Source organism: Ranitomeya imitator, chromosome 6 (genome assembly GCF_032444005.1).
Source record: "Ranitomeya imitator isolate aRanImi1 chromosome 6, aRanImi1.pri, whole genome shotgun sequence".
NCBI classification, from domain to species: Eukaryota; Metazoa; Chordata; class Amphibia; order Anura; family Dendrobatidae; genus Ranitomeya; species Ranitomeya imitator.
The window spans coordinates 306,288,195-306,304,995 of record NC_091287.1 but is presented as its reverse complement, the minus strand read 5'-3'; the positions used below and the strand labels follow the sequence as shown (position 1 = coordinate 306,304,995).

At 40.5% G+C, this 16,801-nt stretch overlaps 1 protein-coding gene across 2 annotated transcripts in view; it reads left to right on the top strand.

The window, feature by feature from the left end:
- Positions 1 to 16,801, top strand: part of CDYL (chromodomain Y like) — a 91,329-nt gene that overhangs the window by 45,163 nt on the left and 29,365 nt on the right. Inside the window, exon 2 of one of the 2 annotated variants that reach the window (XM_069730716.1) lies at positions 3,240 to 3,903. The exons of the other annotated variant lie outside the window; for it this stretch is intronic. Coding sequence (XP_069586817.1) covers positions 3,240 to 3,903 — 664 coding nt within the window. The remainder of the gene's footprint in view (positions 1 to 3,239; positions 3,904 to 16,801) is intronic. 2 annotated transcript variants of the gene reach the window in all.

Sequence of the window (16,801 nt, the reverse complement as noted above, 5' to 3'; positions counted from 1 at the left end):
CTAATTTTAAGGGGGCCAACACTATCATTTTTTAGTTTCTTACTATTTACGTAGTTAAAGAATATTTTGGGATTATTTTTACTCTCCCTGGCAATGAGTCTCTCTGTCTCAATCTTTGCTGCCTTGATTTGCTTTTTACAGAATTTATTTAATTTTTTGTATTTAATTAGGTTTCCTGTAGTTCTTCACCAAGCTTGCACACACTGCAGCAAGGATTTTGGCTCACACCTTCATACATTCTTCTCCAGATCTTTCAGGTTTCATGGCTGTTGCTGGACAACATTGAGTTTCAGATCCCTCCAAAGGTTTTTCTATTGGGTTCTTGTCTGGAGACTGGTTAGGCCGCTCCTGCACCTTGACATTTGTCTTACTGAGACCCTGCTTAGTTGCCCTGGCTGTGTGTTTCGGGTCATCGTCATGCTGGAAGACCCAGTCACGACACATTTTCAATGCTCTTACTGAGGGAAGAGGTTGTTGGCCAAAATCTTACGATGCATGACCCCATCCATTCTTCCTTCAATATGGTGCAGTTGTCCTGTCCCCCTTGCAGAAAAGCACCCCCAAAGTATGATGTTATCCTCACCATGCTTAATGGAATGGACGGTGTTGTTGGGGTTGTACTCATTCTTCTTCTTTCAAACACCGCGAGTAGAGTTGATACCAAAAACTTCAATTTTGGTCTCCTCTGACCACACAACTTTCTCCCATGCCTCCTCTTGATCATCCAGATGGTCATTGGTGAACTTCAAATGGGCCTGGACATGTGCTGTCGTGAGCAGCAGGATCTTGTGTGCCCTGCAGCGTTTAATCCATGACAGCAAAGTGTGTTACTAATGGTAATAGTTGAGACAGTGGTCCCAGCTCTCTTCATGCCATTGACCAGGTCCTCCCGTTTAGTTCTGGACTGATTCCTGAGCTTTGTCAGTATCATCCTTACCCCATGAGGCGAGTTCTTGCGTGGAGCCCCAGATCGAGAAAGATTGACAGTCATCTTGTGTTTCTTCCATTTTCTAATAATTGTGCCAACAGGTGTTGGCTTCTCACCAAGCAGCTTGCCTCTTGCATGTAGCCCATCCCAGCCTTGTGCAGGTCTACAATTTTGTCCCTGGTGTCCTTAGGCATCTCTTTGGTCTTGGCCATGGTGGCGAGGTTGGAGAGTGATTGTGTGGACACGTGACTTTATACAGGTAATGAGTTCAAACAGGTGCAATTAATGCAGGTAATGAGTGCAGAGTAAGGGGGCTTCTTAAAGAAAAACTAACAGGTCTGTAAGAGCCAGAATTCTTGCTGGATAGTAGGTGATCAAATACTTATTTCATGCAATAAAATGTAATTTAATTATGTAAAAATGATAGTGTGATTTTCTGGATTTTTTTTTTAGATTCTGTCTCTCAAAGTTTAAGTGCACCTACTATAAAAATTACAGACCTCTCCATTCTTTATAGGTGGGAAAACTTCCAAAATCAGCAGTGTATCAAATACTTAATTTCCCCACTGTACATATATAAAATTGAGGACAGCTGCAGTAAAAGCTGAAGTCACACTGTATGCTTATTTCATAGCTTATTCCGTCATCCCCCCTCCCTCCACGTGTGCATTCAACACTCTTGGGTTGGCTGAATTTGCATGTGTTTTCAGTACAGAAAGGTGAAAAAGCCACTATTGGGCACTGATTGTGGCCGCTAACTTCCATGAAACAAAAGATTGGTTGAGTTAAAATCCAGCACACCTTGGCCCTTCATTCCACTAACATCTGCTGCCATTGGACAGTCAAGACACCGACAAACATATTGGATGATCAGCTGATCCATCCAACATTGATCGGTTAGACAGAGGTTTGTCTAATGTTTATGGGCATTCTTGGCTACTTTAAAAAAAATCAGTACTATAGGAAAAAATACAACAGTCTTCTCTCCAACAGCATATATTTTTAATCTCATATTGTACGAAATGGCTTTTTCTGAAATTGATTTTGAAAAAGTTTTAAGTCAACTAGTATTTTTTTTTTTTTTTATAGAGGCCTTCAGATAAGCAACAAAAATTGCTAAGAGTTGACATTGAGTAGTCAGCAAAATGTAGAGAGTAGAGAGGAAGTATGGTAAAAAACCAAGCCAATGTCAATACAATTTAGAATTAGTATACAGCAAAAATACAAGTATTTTTACCATCAAATATGAAATTATTATTATTATTATTATTATTATTATTATTATTATCTGTGACAGAACCTTTGAACAGTCTCTTACGCAGGTGTGAACTAAGTCTTATTGGTTGTAAATGTTTGTTATAATGTTTAGTTTTGCTAGCTAGTTACCTAGGTTTCCTAAACTTGTGATACAAACCTTTTAGTCAACTTTGGAAATTTAAAGTTCAGAATCTAATTGGAAGGGTGACTATAACTTGCCTAGCTTATTGTGATTGCAAATGTATAACATTGTAATTGTTCAATTAATAATATAATTGATATGTAGTGGTTATATTTATCAAAATGTTTAATGCATCTTTCTGTTATATGTTGCTAGTACTCTGTAATCATGGCTGCATTATATCCCTTTTCTATATCAGGAGTAGATCGGTTTCAGCAAAGCATATACTCAAACCCTCCTATTTCTGTAACTTTTTATAGCATGCACTGCTGGTAGCATGTAGAACATTGTAGCATCCATAATCCAGCACTCAGGTTCTAGGAAAAAGTTAGAACAAAACATAGCTTTTTATTAAGTATGCATAAAAGCCGAGGATAAAACTACTGACACGTTTTGAATCAGATTACTAATTCTTACTCTGGCATAAAAGCAAGGTTTTTCCACTGGAACCTGAGTGCCGGATTATGGATGCTGTTAATTCCAATTCAATTCCAGTTCTTCTTTTCTCTGTTTTATTAATATTAGCTAGGTTTTTTTTGTTTGTAACATTATACTGACAACACTTGATATTTGTCATTTAATTCTATTAATACATTGCAGAAATTAGGAACTGCTGTTAAATTTGTCAAGTTTCTTGTGAGCCAAAATAGATTGACTTTGTAGTGTTGTGTTACTTATTTACGCCTTTGCGTTAAGTTTTTATGAATGAATTGATGTAAAGTGCACCTTTCAGGATACCGTAATTATCTTTGTTGTCACACCTCTCTGATCTGTCCATTTCATTTATTTACTCATTGTATTATTTATAACGTGAGGTATAGTAACTTGTTTGTATATCCTGAATGAATCGAATTGTATTGAATTTATTTTTAGGTGGAACGAATTGTTGACAAAAGGAAAAATAAAAAAGGTAAAGTTGAATATTTGGTGCACTGGAAAGGATATGACAGTGGTGATGATACCTGGGAACCAGAGCAACATCTAGTAAACTGTGAGGAATATATTCTTGAATTCAATAGAAGACACAGTGAAAAGCCAAAGGACAACAACACGATATCAAAATCAAATCGGACATCTCCTAATAATGCCAGAAAGCAAATCTCCAGGTCAACTCATAGTTCCTTATCAAGAGCGTCACCAAAATCTTTGACTCTTAATAAGGATGGTGACTCAAAAAATGCTCAACATTCTACCAGTCCAAAGTTACGCAAAAGTCCTTCTCAATTACTTCCAATAAGGAAAAATATGGACCTTTCTAGATCGGGTATCAAAATTCTTGTACCAAAAAGTCCAATGAAAAACAGGAATTCAGTAGATGGATTTCAAAATGTACCTGGAGAAAAGCTAAACCATATTGAACAAGAACAGGATTCAGTAGCACCAGAGGTAACTGCTGAGAAACCAGTTGGAGCTTTACTGGGACCGGGGGCAGAAAGGGCTCGAATGGGAAGCAGACCAAGACCACCATCACTAGTGCCACAAATTCAGTTGCCGTTGACTGTTACCACAGCATCAACATTAACTGTAAATGGAAAAGGTAAGAAATCATGCCTAACAAACTCATCAGAATAAATTCTTGTGTATGGCAATTTTTTTTCTTCTTATTTCGGGCTGGACATGTCATAATCAACACTTCTGCTTATCGATGATTAGTAATATTGTTTAATAATAATTCTTACTGACATAAGCTGTGCTTGACACTATAGATATGTTGACATGGACATCTATTGTCTGCACATTTGTTTGCAAGAGAATCTTATGCAGAAATCCAACATTGACCCTCAGATTTGTAGTTTGAACTGCCATGGTTCAGCATGCTAAATACCCCCATACCCCCATATAATGGAGCTATTATGTGTTTGGCTACCCACCACCATACTTTTTTCCACAATGTGGATTTTAAATTCACAATTGTATCTTTTTTTTTCTACAACCATTTAAATGGCAGTGTTGCTTTATCTTATTGTAAAGTATGTGAGATGGTTAGCTGTTGGATTTGACACATTTTGTGTACTGTGCACTATAATTTGCATGAAAATTATGCAGTATGAACCCTCCTTTTGGCAATTTCTCTGATTATTGTATCGCTGTCTTTTGTTCTTTTTTTACTAGTCCCCCTCTAGGCATAAGGCTAGTTTCACACGTCCTAGAGATATCAGTGCCATTGTGAGTAATACTTGTTGCATACGTGTGGCAACCGGGTGCCACCTGTGTGTCGTATGAGTACCACACGTACCGGCATCTGGGAAGCAGCTGTACAGATAGCGCTGTCATCATTCTCCCCTGCTCTGTCATTGATCCATGCGAGCAGTGGAGAATGTTAAGCGTTATATTCAAGGGATAACAATGAGAGCAGGCGGCAGATGGGAGTATTCATCGGCTCTCGCCTGCGCTATAAAAAAAAAAAAAAAATTGGCGTGGGTTCCCCTGAATTTTTGATAACTAGCCAGGCAAAACTGACAGCTGCAGACTGCAACCCTCAGCTGTCAGCATTAGCAAGGCTGGTTATAAAGAATAGAAGGGTCCCCACAGGTTTTTTTTTATATTTAAATAAATAATTTAATAAAAATCGAGTGGGTTCCCCTCCTTTTTTGACAAACAGCCTTGCTAAAGCATACAGCTGGGGACTGGTATTCTCAGGCTGGTAAGGGGCCATGGATATTGACCCCCTCAGCCTAAAAATAGCAGCCTGCAGCCACCCAGAAAAGGCACATCTATTAGATACTTCCCTCTTGCCCTGTAGTGGTGGCAAGTGGGGTAATATTTTTGGAGTTGATGTCACCTTTGTATAATCTGGTGACCTCAAACCCACGGATTAGTAATGGAAAGGCGTATATAAAAACCACCTATGGTTGTATGGTAAACACACATCAATTATACAGTCCTTTATTTTAACCCCTCTCTGACCGTAGACGTACTATCCCCTCGAGGTTATCTGGGCCTATCTGACCCTCGACGGGATAGTACATCATATGCGATCAGCCGCGCTCACTGAGGGAGCGCGGCCGATCGCTGCCGGGTGTCCTCTGATTATCACAGCTGACATCTGGCACTATGTGCCAGGAGGGGTCATGGACCGCTCCGGGCGCATTAACCCCCTGAACACTGCAATCAGACATGAGCGCAGCGTTCCAGCGGCATAGGGAAGCATCGCGCAGGGAGGAGGGTCCCTGCGTGCCTCCCTGAGACCCGCGGAGCAACGCGATGTGATCGCGTTGCTCTGAAGGTCTTCTACCTCCTCCTCCCTGCAGGCCCGGATCCAAAATGGCCACATGGGGCCTTCCGGGTCCTGCGGGGAGGTGGCTTCCATGTGACTGCTTAGAGCAGGTGCCGGGAAGCCTCCCTGCTGTGCCTGTCAGATCGCTGATCTGACACAGTGCATTGCAAAGTGTCAGATCCGCGATCTGTCACTATAATGTGATGTTCCCCCCGGGGCAATGTAAAGGAGTAAAAAAAAAAATATATTTACAAGTGTAAAAAAAAAATTGTTCCAAATAATACATTTCTTTGTCTAAAAAAAAAAAAAAAACTACACACATTTAGTATCGCCGCGTCCGTAACGACCCGACCTATAAAATTGTCCCACTAGTTAACCCCTACAGTTATCACCGTAAAAAAAAAAAAAAAGAGGCAAAAAGCAACGCTTTATTATCATACTGCCGAACAAAAAGTGGAATAGCACGCGATCAAAAAGATAGATATAAATAACCATGGTACCGCTGAAAACATCATCTTGTCCTGCAAAAAATGAACCGCCATACAGCATCATCAGCAAAAAAATAAAAAAGTTATAGTCCTCAGAATAAAGCGATGCAAAAATAATTTTTTTTTTATATAAAACCTATTTTATCGCATAAAAGCGCCAAAACATAAAAACATTATATAAATGAGGTATCGCTGTAATCGTACTGACCTGAAGAATAAAACTGCTTTATCAATTTTATCAAACATGGAACGGTATAAACACCCCCCCCCCCCAAAAGAAATTCACGAATTGTTGGTTTTTGTTCATTCTGCCTCACAAAAATCTGAATAAAAAGCGATTTAAAAAAGTCACGTGCCTGAAAATGGTACCAATAAAACCATCAAGTCGTCCCGCAAAAAGCAAGACCTCACATGACTCTGTGGACCAAAATATGGAAAAATTATAGCTCTCAAAATTTGGAGACACAAAAACTATTTTTTGCAATAAAAAGTGTCTTTTAGTGTGTGACAGCTGCCAATCATAAAGGGTTGGGGCTAAAATTAGGGTTGGGGCAACGGTTAGGGTTGGGGCAACGGTTAGGGTTGGGGCAACAGTTAGGGTTAGGGTTGGGACTACAGTTAGGGTTGGGGCTAAAGTTAGGGTTGGGGCTAAAGTTAGGTTTGGGATTAGGGTTAGTGTTGAGATTAGGGTTGGGGCTAAAGTTAGGGTTGGGGCTAAAGTTAGGTTTGGGATTAGGGTTAGTGTTGAGATTAGGGTTGGGGCTACAGTTAGGGTTGGGGCTAAAGTTAGGGTTGGGGCTAAAGTAAGGGTTAGGGTTGGGTCTACAGTTAGGGTTGGGGCTACAGTTAGGGTTGGGGTTAAAGTTAGGGTTAGGGTTTGGATTACATTTGCGGTTGGGGTTAGGGGTGTGTCAGGGTTAGGGGTGTGGTTAGGGTTATGGTTGGGATTAGGGTTAGGGGTGTGTTGGAGTTAGGGGTGTGGTTAGGGTTGGGATTAGGGTTAGGGGTGTGTTGGGGTTAGGGATGTGGTTGGGATTAGGGTTAGGGGCATGTTTGGGTTAGGGGTGTGGTTAGGGGTTTGGTTAAGGGTGTGTTTGGGTTAGGGTTTCAGTTAGAATTGGGGTTTTCCACTGTTTAGGCACAACAGGGGCTCTCCAAACGTGACATGGCATCCAATTCTGCGTTGAAAAAGTAAAACAGTGCTCCTTCCCTAACGAGCTCTTCTGTGTGCCAAAACAGGGGTTTACCCCAACATATGGGGTATCAGCGTACTCAGGACAAATTGGACAACAACTTTTGGGGTCCAATTTCTCTTGTTACCCTTGGGAAAATAAAAATTTGGGGGGCTAAATAATCATTTTTGTGGGAAAAAAATGATTTTTTATTTTCACGGCTCTGCATTATAAACTGTAGTAAAACACTTGGGGGTTCAAAGTTCTCACAACACATCTAGATAAGTTCCTTGGGAGATCTAGTTTCCAATATGGTGTCACTTGTGGGGGGGTTCTACTGTTCAGGTACATCAGGGGCTCCGCAAACTCAATGTGATGTCTGCAGACCATTCCATCTAAGTCTGCATTCCAAATGGCGCGCCTTCCCTTCCAAGCTCTGCCATGCGCCCAAACAGTAGTTTTCTCCCACATATGGGGTATCAGCGTACTCAGGACAAATTGGACAACTTTTGGGTCCAATTTCTCCTGTTACCCTTGGGAAAATACAAAACTGGGGGCTAAAAACTAATTTTTGTGGCTCTACATTATAAACTTCTGTGAAGTACTTGGTGGGTCAAAGTGCTTACCACACATCTAGATAAGTTCCTTAGGGGGTCTACTTTCCATAATGGTGTCACTTGTGGGAGGTTTCAATGCTTAGGCACATCAGGGGCTCTGCAAACGCTACATGGCGTCCCATCTCAATTCCAGTCAATTTTACATTGAAAAGTCAAACGGCGTTCCTTCCCTTCCGAGCTCTGCCATGCGCCCAAACAGTGGTTTACCCCTATATATGAGGTATCAGTGTACTCAGGACAAATTGAACAACAACTTTTGGGTTCCAATTTCTCCTGTTATCCTTGGTAAAATAAAACAAATTGGATCTAAAGTGAATTTTTTGTGAAAAAAAGTTAATGTTCATTTTTTTTTTTAATCATTCCAAAAATTCCTGTGAAACACCTGAAGGGTTAATAAGCTTCTTGAAAGTGGTTTTGAGCACCTTGAGGGGTGCAGTTTATAGAATGGTGTCACATTTGGGTATTTTCTATCATATAGACCCCTCAAAATGACTTCAAATGTGATGTAGTCCCTAAAAAAAAAAATGTTGTAAAAATGAGAAATTGCTGATCAACTTTTAACCCTTATACCTCCCTAACAAAAACAAATTTTGGTTCCAAAATTGTGCTGATGTAAAGTAGACATGTGGGAAATGTTACTTATTAAGTATTTTGTGTGACATATCTCTGTGAATTAAGGGCATAAAAATTGAAAGTTGGAAAATTGCGAAATTTTCAAAATGTTCGCCAAATCTCCATTTTTTTCACAAATAAACGCAGGTAATATCAAAGAAATTTTACCTCTAACATTAAGTACAATATGTCTCAAGAAAACAATGTCAAAATCACTGGGATACATTGAAGCGTTCCAGAGTTATAACCTCATAAAGGGACCGTGGGCAGAATTGTAAAAATTGGCCCGGTCCATAACGTGCAAACCACCCTTGGGGGTAAAGGGGTTAAATCAAAACAAAACACTTTTCCATTTTTATTTAAAAGTAAACAGTTATACTCGCCTAACACCCATTCCATTGAAGCCAACATCTCCTGTAATTGAAAAAACTAAAATAAAAAACAAGAATATCCCTCAGTTTTGGCACTTTGCACGACTCTTCCCACTTGCCCTGTAGAGGGACGTTTTGTGGCCCGGGCTGTTGTTAAGAAACTGACGTGTCAGGATATTTTGCTCATGGTCCATGGAAACACACTGACATGTGCACAGACCCATTTGAATGTGTCTGTGTGTGAAAATTGTCACCACACATACAGGACACTATTGTGTGAAAGAGGCATAACATAGTGTATCAGCCTTGCTTGTTGAAACCAACAAACCACCTTGTATGTAGCATTTTCCTTCATAAACAAGGCAGAATTATGTGCTCAGAGCCGCTAACATGGCACAAGCGTTCCTGTGGTTATGTGCCACTCTATGCTGCCTCCATGCAGGATTATAACAAGTTTTCTGATCTGGAAAACCTTTAATTTTCACCTTGCTTGTTTAATGAATTTGATCCGTTTCCATTCAACACAATTATGTCCTACCTATATAATTGAAAAGTGGTTACAAACATTACAACGCAAAGATCATTATTGCTTAACCCCTTTGCTCCCCTTCTTCCCATAGCCATAACTTTTTTATTTTTCCATCAATATGGCCATGTGAGAGCTTGCTTTTTGCGGGGCAAGTTGCAATTTTGAATGACACCATTGATTTTACTATATCATGTACTGGAAAACTGGAAAAAAATCCAAATGTGGTGAAATTGCAAAAACGTACAATTCCACAATTGTTTTTTGGATTGTTTTTTACCATGTACACTGAATGCTAAAAATGACCTGCCATTATGATTCTCCAGGTCATTACGAGTTCACAGACACCAAACATGTCTAGGTTTACCGATTGGATTAATTCTTTTTATATATTGATAGATCGGATGATTCTGAACTCAGCGATACCAAATATGTATATATATATTTTTTTATTCTTTTATTTTGAATGGGCGAAAGTGGGGTGATTTGAACTTTTTAAATATTTTTAAAGTTTTCTTTACTTTTTACTTGCTGCAATAGTCCCCATGGGAGACTAGAAGCTGCGATCATCCAATCGCTTTTGCTACATAGAGCAAGGCTGCAGCTCTGTTCTATGAAGCAGATATGCTCACTTTTGGCGCACATCTATACGGCTATGACGACCACAGGGGTCTCCTGCTGACCCTGGGGTTGTCATGCCAACTCATCGGCGGCTCGCGGTCATGTGACATGGTCTCCGATGGAGGTTATGACGCACTTCCTGCGTGTGCATGTTAAATGCCGCTGTCAAAATTTGACAGTGGCATTTAACATGTTAACAGCTAGATCCCACCCGTGGCTCATAGGGGCACATGTCAGCTGATCAGATCAGCTGTCATGTGCCGGAAAAGATATAGACTCATTGCCGGAGGGAATCCATTGACGGACTCTCCCCGTCATTGGACGTTAAGGGGTTAATCCATAGAAAACCAACATTAGAAAATAACATGCTCTAATTCCATTTCTTTGCAACAGTGGTAGATCCTTGAAATGCATACATTATATAAAAATGACTATTCTAATCCCTGGCCTCATTTATTGTAGTTTGCATTGCCAATGTTTTTTTTCATTTTAATTTTTTTTTAGTATATTTTACCTTTTATATCATAGAATTACTTTAATATCTCACTTTACAGTTTTCTACATAATGTCTAGTAAATTGTAAATGCTTTTCTAATGTTGGATTATTCAGTCCCAAGTAATGCTGCACGAAATATATTATCTGGATTCCAATCTAATTTCAGTACACTTGGATCTTCAGCCTTTGTACAGTCAACGTGCGTTGCTTTGTTGCGTTGTAGGAAGAGTTTTATACCAGGCTATGTGCATTAAACAGATGTTGAAAAACCTGTTGATCACAATACAAAGTGCATTGCTTATTAGGTTTCCACCCAGTTTGTGAAGCTGGACATACATTAGATCAGTGCTTTCAGACTCTGAGATGGGCGTCAATTCAGACACCCTCCAGTTGGAGAAAAAATGTACCGTCATTTATTGCATTTTTTTCACCCATTTTAAATGTTGCCTTATTTCCTAATCTGTAAGTATAACATTTTAATTTTGTTTTGTGGGTTAGTGCAATGACAGTGAGTTTTTATTTACCCTCTTCAATCTGGTTTCCGCTCTTTACACTCTACTGAAACTGCCCTCACTAAAGTCTCTAATGACCTACTAACAGCTAATGGTCACTACTCCATGCTAATTCTCTTGGATCTCTCTGCAGCATTTGATACTGTGGATCATCAGCTCCTCCTCACTATGCTCCGCTCCATCGGCCTCAAGGACACCGTTCTCTCCTGGTTCTCCTCCTATCTCTCTGACCGATCCTTCACTGTATGTTTCGCTGGTTCCTCCTCCTCTCACCTTCCCCTTACTGTTGGGGTTCCTCAAGGATCAGTCCTAGGCCCCCTCCTCTTCTCTTTGTATACTGCCCCTATTGGACAAACAATCAGTAGATTTGCCTTCCAGTACCATCTCTATGCTGACGACACCCAACTATACACTTCTTCTCCTGATCTCACGCCTGCCTTATTAGAAAACACCAGTGATTGTCTTACCGCTGTCTCTAGCATCATGTCCTCCCTCTATCTGAAACTAAACCTGTCAAAAACTGAACTCCTCGTGTTTTCTCCCTCTACTAACCTACCTTTGCCTGACATTGCCATCTCCGTTTGCGGTTCCACCATTACTCCAAAGCAACATGCCCGCTGCCTTGGGGTCATCCTTGATTCTGACCTTTCATTCACCCCCCACATCCGATCACTGGCTCGCTCTTCTTACCTGCATCTCAAAAACATTTCTAGAATTCGCCCTTTTCTTACTTTCGACTCTGCAAAAACTCTTACTGTTTCACTTATTCATTCTCGTCTGGACTATTGTAACTCTCTACTAATCGGCCTCCCTCTTACCAAACTCTCCCCGCTCCAATCTGTCCTGAATGCTGCTGCCAGGATCATATTCCTCACCAACCGTTACACCGATGCCTCTACCTTGTGCCAGTCATTACACTGGTTACCCATCCACTCAAGAATCCAGTACAAAACTACTACCCTCATCCACAAAGCACTCCATGGCTCAGCACCACCCTACATCTCCTCTCTGGTCTCAGTCTACCACCCTACCCGTGCCCTCCGCTCCGCTGATGACCTCAGGTTAGCATCCTCAATAATCAGAACCTCCCACTCCCGTCTCCAAGACTTTACACGTGCTGCGCCGATTCTTTGGAATGCACTACCTAGGATAATACGATTAATCCCCAATCCCCACAGTTTTAAGCGTGCCCTAAAAACTCATTTGTTCAGACTGGCCTACCGCCTCAATGCATTAACCTAACGATCCCTGTGTGGCCTATATTAAAAAAAAAAAAAAAAAAAAAAAAAAATTAATTACCTGGTTCATGCAGCTTTACATGAACACCCAAGCCTTACACTATGGCTGGTCCGAATAACTATAGCAATTGTTACCATCCACCTCTCGTGTCTCCCCTTTTCCTCATAGTTTGTAAGCTTACGAGCAGGGCCCTCACTCCTCTTGATATCTGTTTTGAACTGTATTTCTGTTATGCTGTAATGTCTATTGTATGTACAAGTCCCCTCTATAATTTGTAAAGCGCTGCGGAATATGTTGGCGCTATATAAATAAAAATTATTATTATTATATTATTATTACATTTTTTTTTCAAGTTTTACTACTTTTGCAGCATGGAAACCCTTTTTATTATGAAAATTATTTGGCTTTGTATCACAATACTCTAATTTTTATTATTTCTCATTGTTTTCTTATTCGTGGTATTTATCTAGCAGATTAAAAATATACTTTTATCATTAGAATTGTTACAGATATTGTGATGCCAATTATAGGTAGGCATCCTACCAGGCCATGTCTAACAGAGCATTGGTGTCAATGGGTCATCTTCACAGACAATCGAATGTGCCATGTGCCCAAGGCAAGGTCTGTTAGATTGTCTACCAATAAAACACAGGACCTGATACAATGTAATAAAGATCATAACACGACATTTGGACATTCAATTCAATTGAAGAAAAAAAATCTAATGTTTTCTTTAAAAATTAACAAATATTGGTAAAATGGAGAAATCAAAAGTATACATATGTTATTGCCAAATTCATAACCATGAGTAAAATCAAGTTACTGCTATTTTTTACATTTAACATATATACACCAAATGTTATTTCTATTACAGTGGTTTAATTACTGTTTTTACGAACAGTAGTTTGTGAAAACACACTCTTCACTGTGCTGTACATGCACAGCAGATGTCTGGAAAGGGTTACCGTATTTAGCTTTAATTTTTTTAGGGTACATGCACAACAGATGTCGGGAAAGGGTTATTTAGCTTTAATTTTTTTAAGGTTAATACCCTAAAAAATTAAAGCTAAATAACCCTTTCCCAACATCTGCGGTGCACGTACAGCACAGTGTAGAGTGCGTTTTCGCAAACTGCTGTTTGTGTACGACAATGATTTTGCTGGCTCTCAAAATCATCAGTGTATGTCCGCTATATATCATAGGTGACACCCTACTGTAAAAGGTTGCAGTAGGTGCTAGCACTGATCAGGGCCATGGAACCCCTGTGATGCCACTGTTAACGCTGACAGTGGCATTTCTCTGCTTATGTGAAGGAGGAGGATCCCTACTTGTCTCTATTGGCACCCTGCAATTGCGATCACACATTGTCGATGGCACCCTTGATGAGCTCGGGCTATCCGTAAACGGGACCTGACATGCTTCCTGTCAGTGTAAGGGTAATAGGTCTAATATTTTGCAATGCATAAGAATTGTAGAGTAGTAGACCAGCAATGAAACAACCAATAAAAAGTTATTTTTATTTATTTATTTATTTTTTCTTACAAAAATCTTGCCCTATCCCCAAATTTCTCAGTTTTACAAGAGGTAACATCAAAAAGTGGACCCCACAGTTTATTACCCACATTCTCACAAGTGTATATATTTTCTTTATTTTTTTCACATACACCGTGTTCCAAATTATTGTCCAAATTGGATTTTGGTGTCATAAAGATTTGTTTTGTTTTTCAAATAAACTCATGGATGGTATTGTGTCTCAGGGCTCAATGGATCACTGAAATCAATCTTAAACACGTGATAATTAGTTTTCCAGGTGATTCTAATGAAAGGAAAACTACTTAAAAATGATGTTCCACATTATTAAGCAGGCCAAAGGTTTTCAAGTAACATGGGAAAGAAAAAGGATCTACCGAAAAGCATCAAATAGTGCAATGCCTTGGTCAAAGGATGACAACATTAGATATTTCCCAAAAACTTAAGCGTGATCATCGTGCTGTTAAGAGATTTGTGGCTGAATCTGAGCACAGACATGTTCGTGCTGATAAGGCATAATGAGGAAGGTTTCTGCCAGGCTAGTTCATCAGATTAAGAGAGCAGCTGCTAAAAAGCCATTACAAACCAGCAAACAGATATTTGAAGCTGCTGGTGCCTCTGGAGTCCCTCAAAGCTCAAGGTGTAGGATCCTTCAAAGGCTTGCTTTGGTTCATAAACCTACTATTCGGCCACCCCTAAACAGTGTTCACAAGCAGAAACGGTTGAAGTGGCCCCAGTCATACATGAAGACTAATTTTCAAACAGTCTTGTTTACTGATGAGTGTCGAGCTACCCTGGATGGTCCAGATGGATGGTTGGTGGATGGCCACCATATCCCAACAAGCCTGCGACGTCAGCAAGGAGGTGGAGGAGTCATGTTTTGGGCCGGAATCATGGGGAAACAGCTGGTAGGGCCCTTTAAGGTTCCTGAAGGTGTGAAAATGACCTCTGCAAAGTATATAGAGTTTGACTCACAACTTTCTTCCATGGTATAAAAAGCAGAAACGTGCCTTCAGGAGCAAAATCATCTTCATGCATTACAATGCACCATCTCATGCTGCAAAGAATACCTCTGAGTCATTGGCTGCTATGGGCATAAAAGGAGATAAACTCATGGTGAGGCCACCATCTTCCCCTGACCTCAACCCTATAGAGAACTTTTGGAGTATCATCAAGCAAAAAATCTATGAGGGTGCGAAGCAGTTCACATCAAAACAGCAGCTCTGGGAGGCTATTCTGACTTCATGCAAAGAAATACAAGCAGAAACTCTCCAAAAACTCACAAGTTCAATGGATGCAAGAATTATGAAAATGATATCAAAGATGGGTTCCTATGTTAACATGTAACTTGGCCTCTTAGGATGTTTTGGAGTTAAATAGCTTTTTTGTTCAGTGAATGTGACCTCCTAATGCTGCAAATTCAACAAATGAGCATTTTCTGTTCTTTAAAACATATCAAATGTTTAGAAATTCTATTGTGCTTAATAATTTGGAACAGTGCATTTTGAGGTTTTATTCATTTTGGAGATTATACTGTTATCATTGGGAGGTTTCAATAAAATTTGATGTATACTATTGGGTAATGACTTTTATTAGACTGACTGTCATTTGCATCGACCATTTGGGAAAATCCGAGAAAAATATAATTTGCATAATAATTTGGAGCATGGTGTATACTGTATTTTTCGGACTATAAGATGCACTTTTTCCCCAAAAATTTTTTGTGAAAATGGGGGTGCGTCTTATGATCGCAGTATACTTACAAATCCTGTGGCTGCGGCTGTGGTTCCGATGCAGCCTCCCTTCCCAGGCTGGTGGGGCGGGGCTCTGCAGTGGTGGTGGCAGGTTGTGCTCCGGGGTAGTGTCAGCGGGTGTCTGTGTGCTCCGTGGGGGGCTCCTCCGGCATTTTGTCAAAGCTTGGATGCCCCAGCTCATCCATTAATGCTATGTTGCGGTTGCCTCTGGGAACATGGTCGCCGGGAAGACGGCCTCCGGGCCGGCGCATGCTCAGATTCAAATCTCAGCAATGAGATCTCGTCCCGAGATCTTGTTGCCGAGATCTGAATCTGAGCACGCGCTGCCCCCGGCCAGGCTGCCATCGGCCCGGCGGCCATGTTCCTGGAGGTCACCACAACATGGCATTAATGGATGAGCGGGGGCCTCCTGGCTTTGACTGGTATCCCTGTAATTACACTGACTCAAAGAACAAAGTCATCTAATCACTTATTCTGCATGATGAATGGCTTAGAAAAATGAAGCCAATTCTTCACCTGCTGTTGATTTTTTTTTTTTTTTTTTAATTCTCCCAAAGATCGCAAGCTCGACTTACATTTATCCTGCACTCTTCTGAACAGTTAAACTGGGGTAACCATGTAAGTCTCTGAAATATGTGATCCAGATGGAACTCCTGGCAGAAGATTCCCTATAATAAGGCAGATGGAGGCACTGCGATCCAGCGGTGACCGTCTTTTTAGGCGTGCATAAAAGTACAGTCCACCACAATTTTGTGCACTTCTGAAAAGAAGGGCATGACTGAACAGTGGCCAGATGGAGTCCTTACTAACTCTGCTGCCTCATTATAGTGAATGGATCCTTCGTGAGTTTCATTTAAATCCCATCACTTGGAAATTTAGATGTAAACCCTATTTAAGTGCTCAGCCTAGAGCGCCAGATAATTGTGATCTCAAATGGTATATAAAATGTTCCCAACAAAAGCTTCAACTCAATCCACAAAAAAAGCAAGTCCCCATTAAGGTCTATCTGTCAATGGAAATGTACGGACTTCCACATTACTGGTAGTACAAAGTCTCTCTAAAAGTGCTGTAGCTCCTCGCACCCACCTCCTAAAAGAAACTCTGCAATTTCTGTGCTCCCATATCCAAATGCCCCCCTTCCTTCTGAGCCCCACAGTGTGCCTAAACTTAAAGCACATTTAGTGTCCATATGTTTGGTATTTCTATAGCTATGAGAGTCCGCCTAGTTTAAAAGTGCTGGTCTCCAGAAGCATGAACTGGGCCCCACAACGTACTGTTGA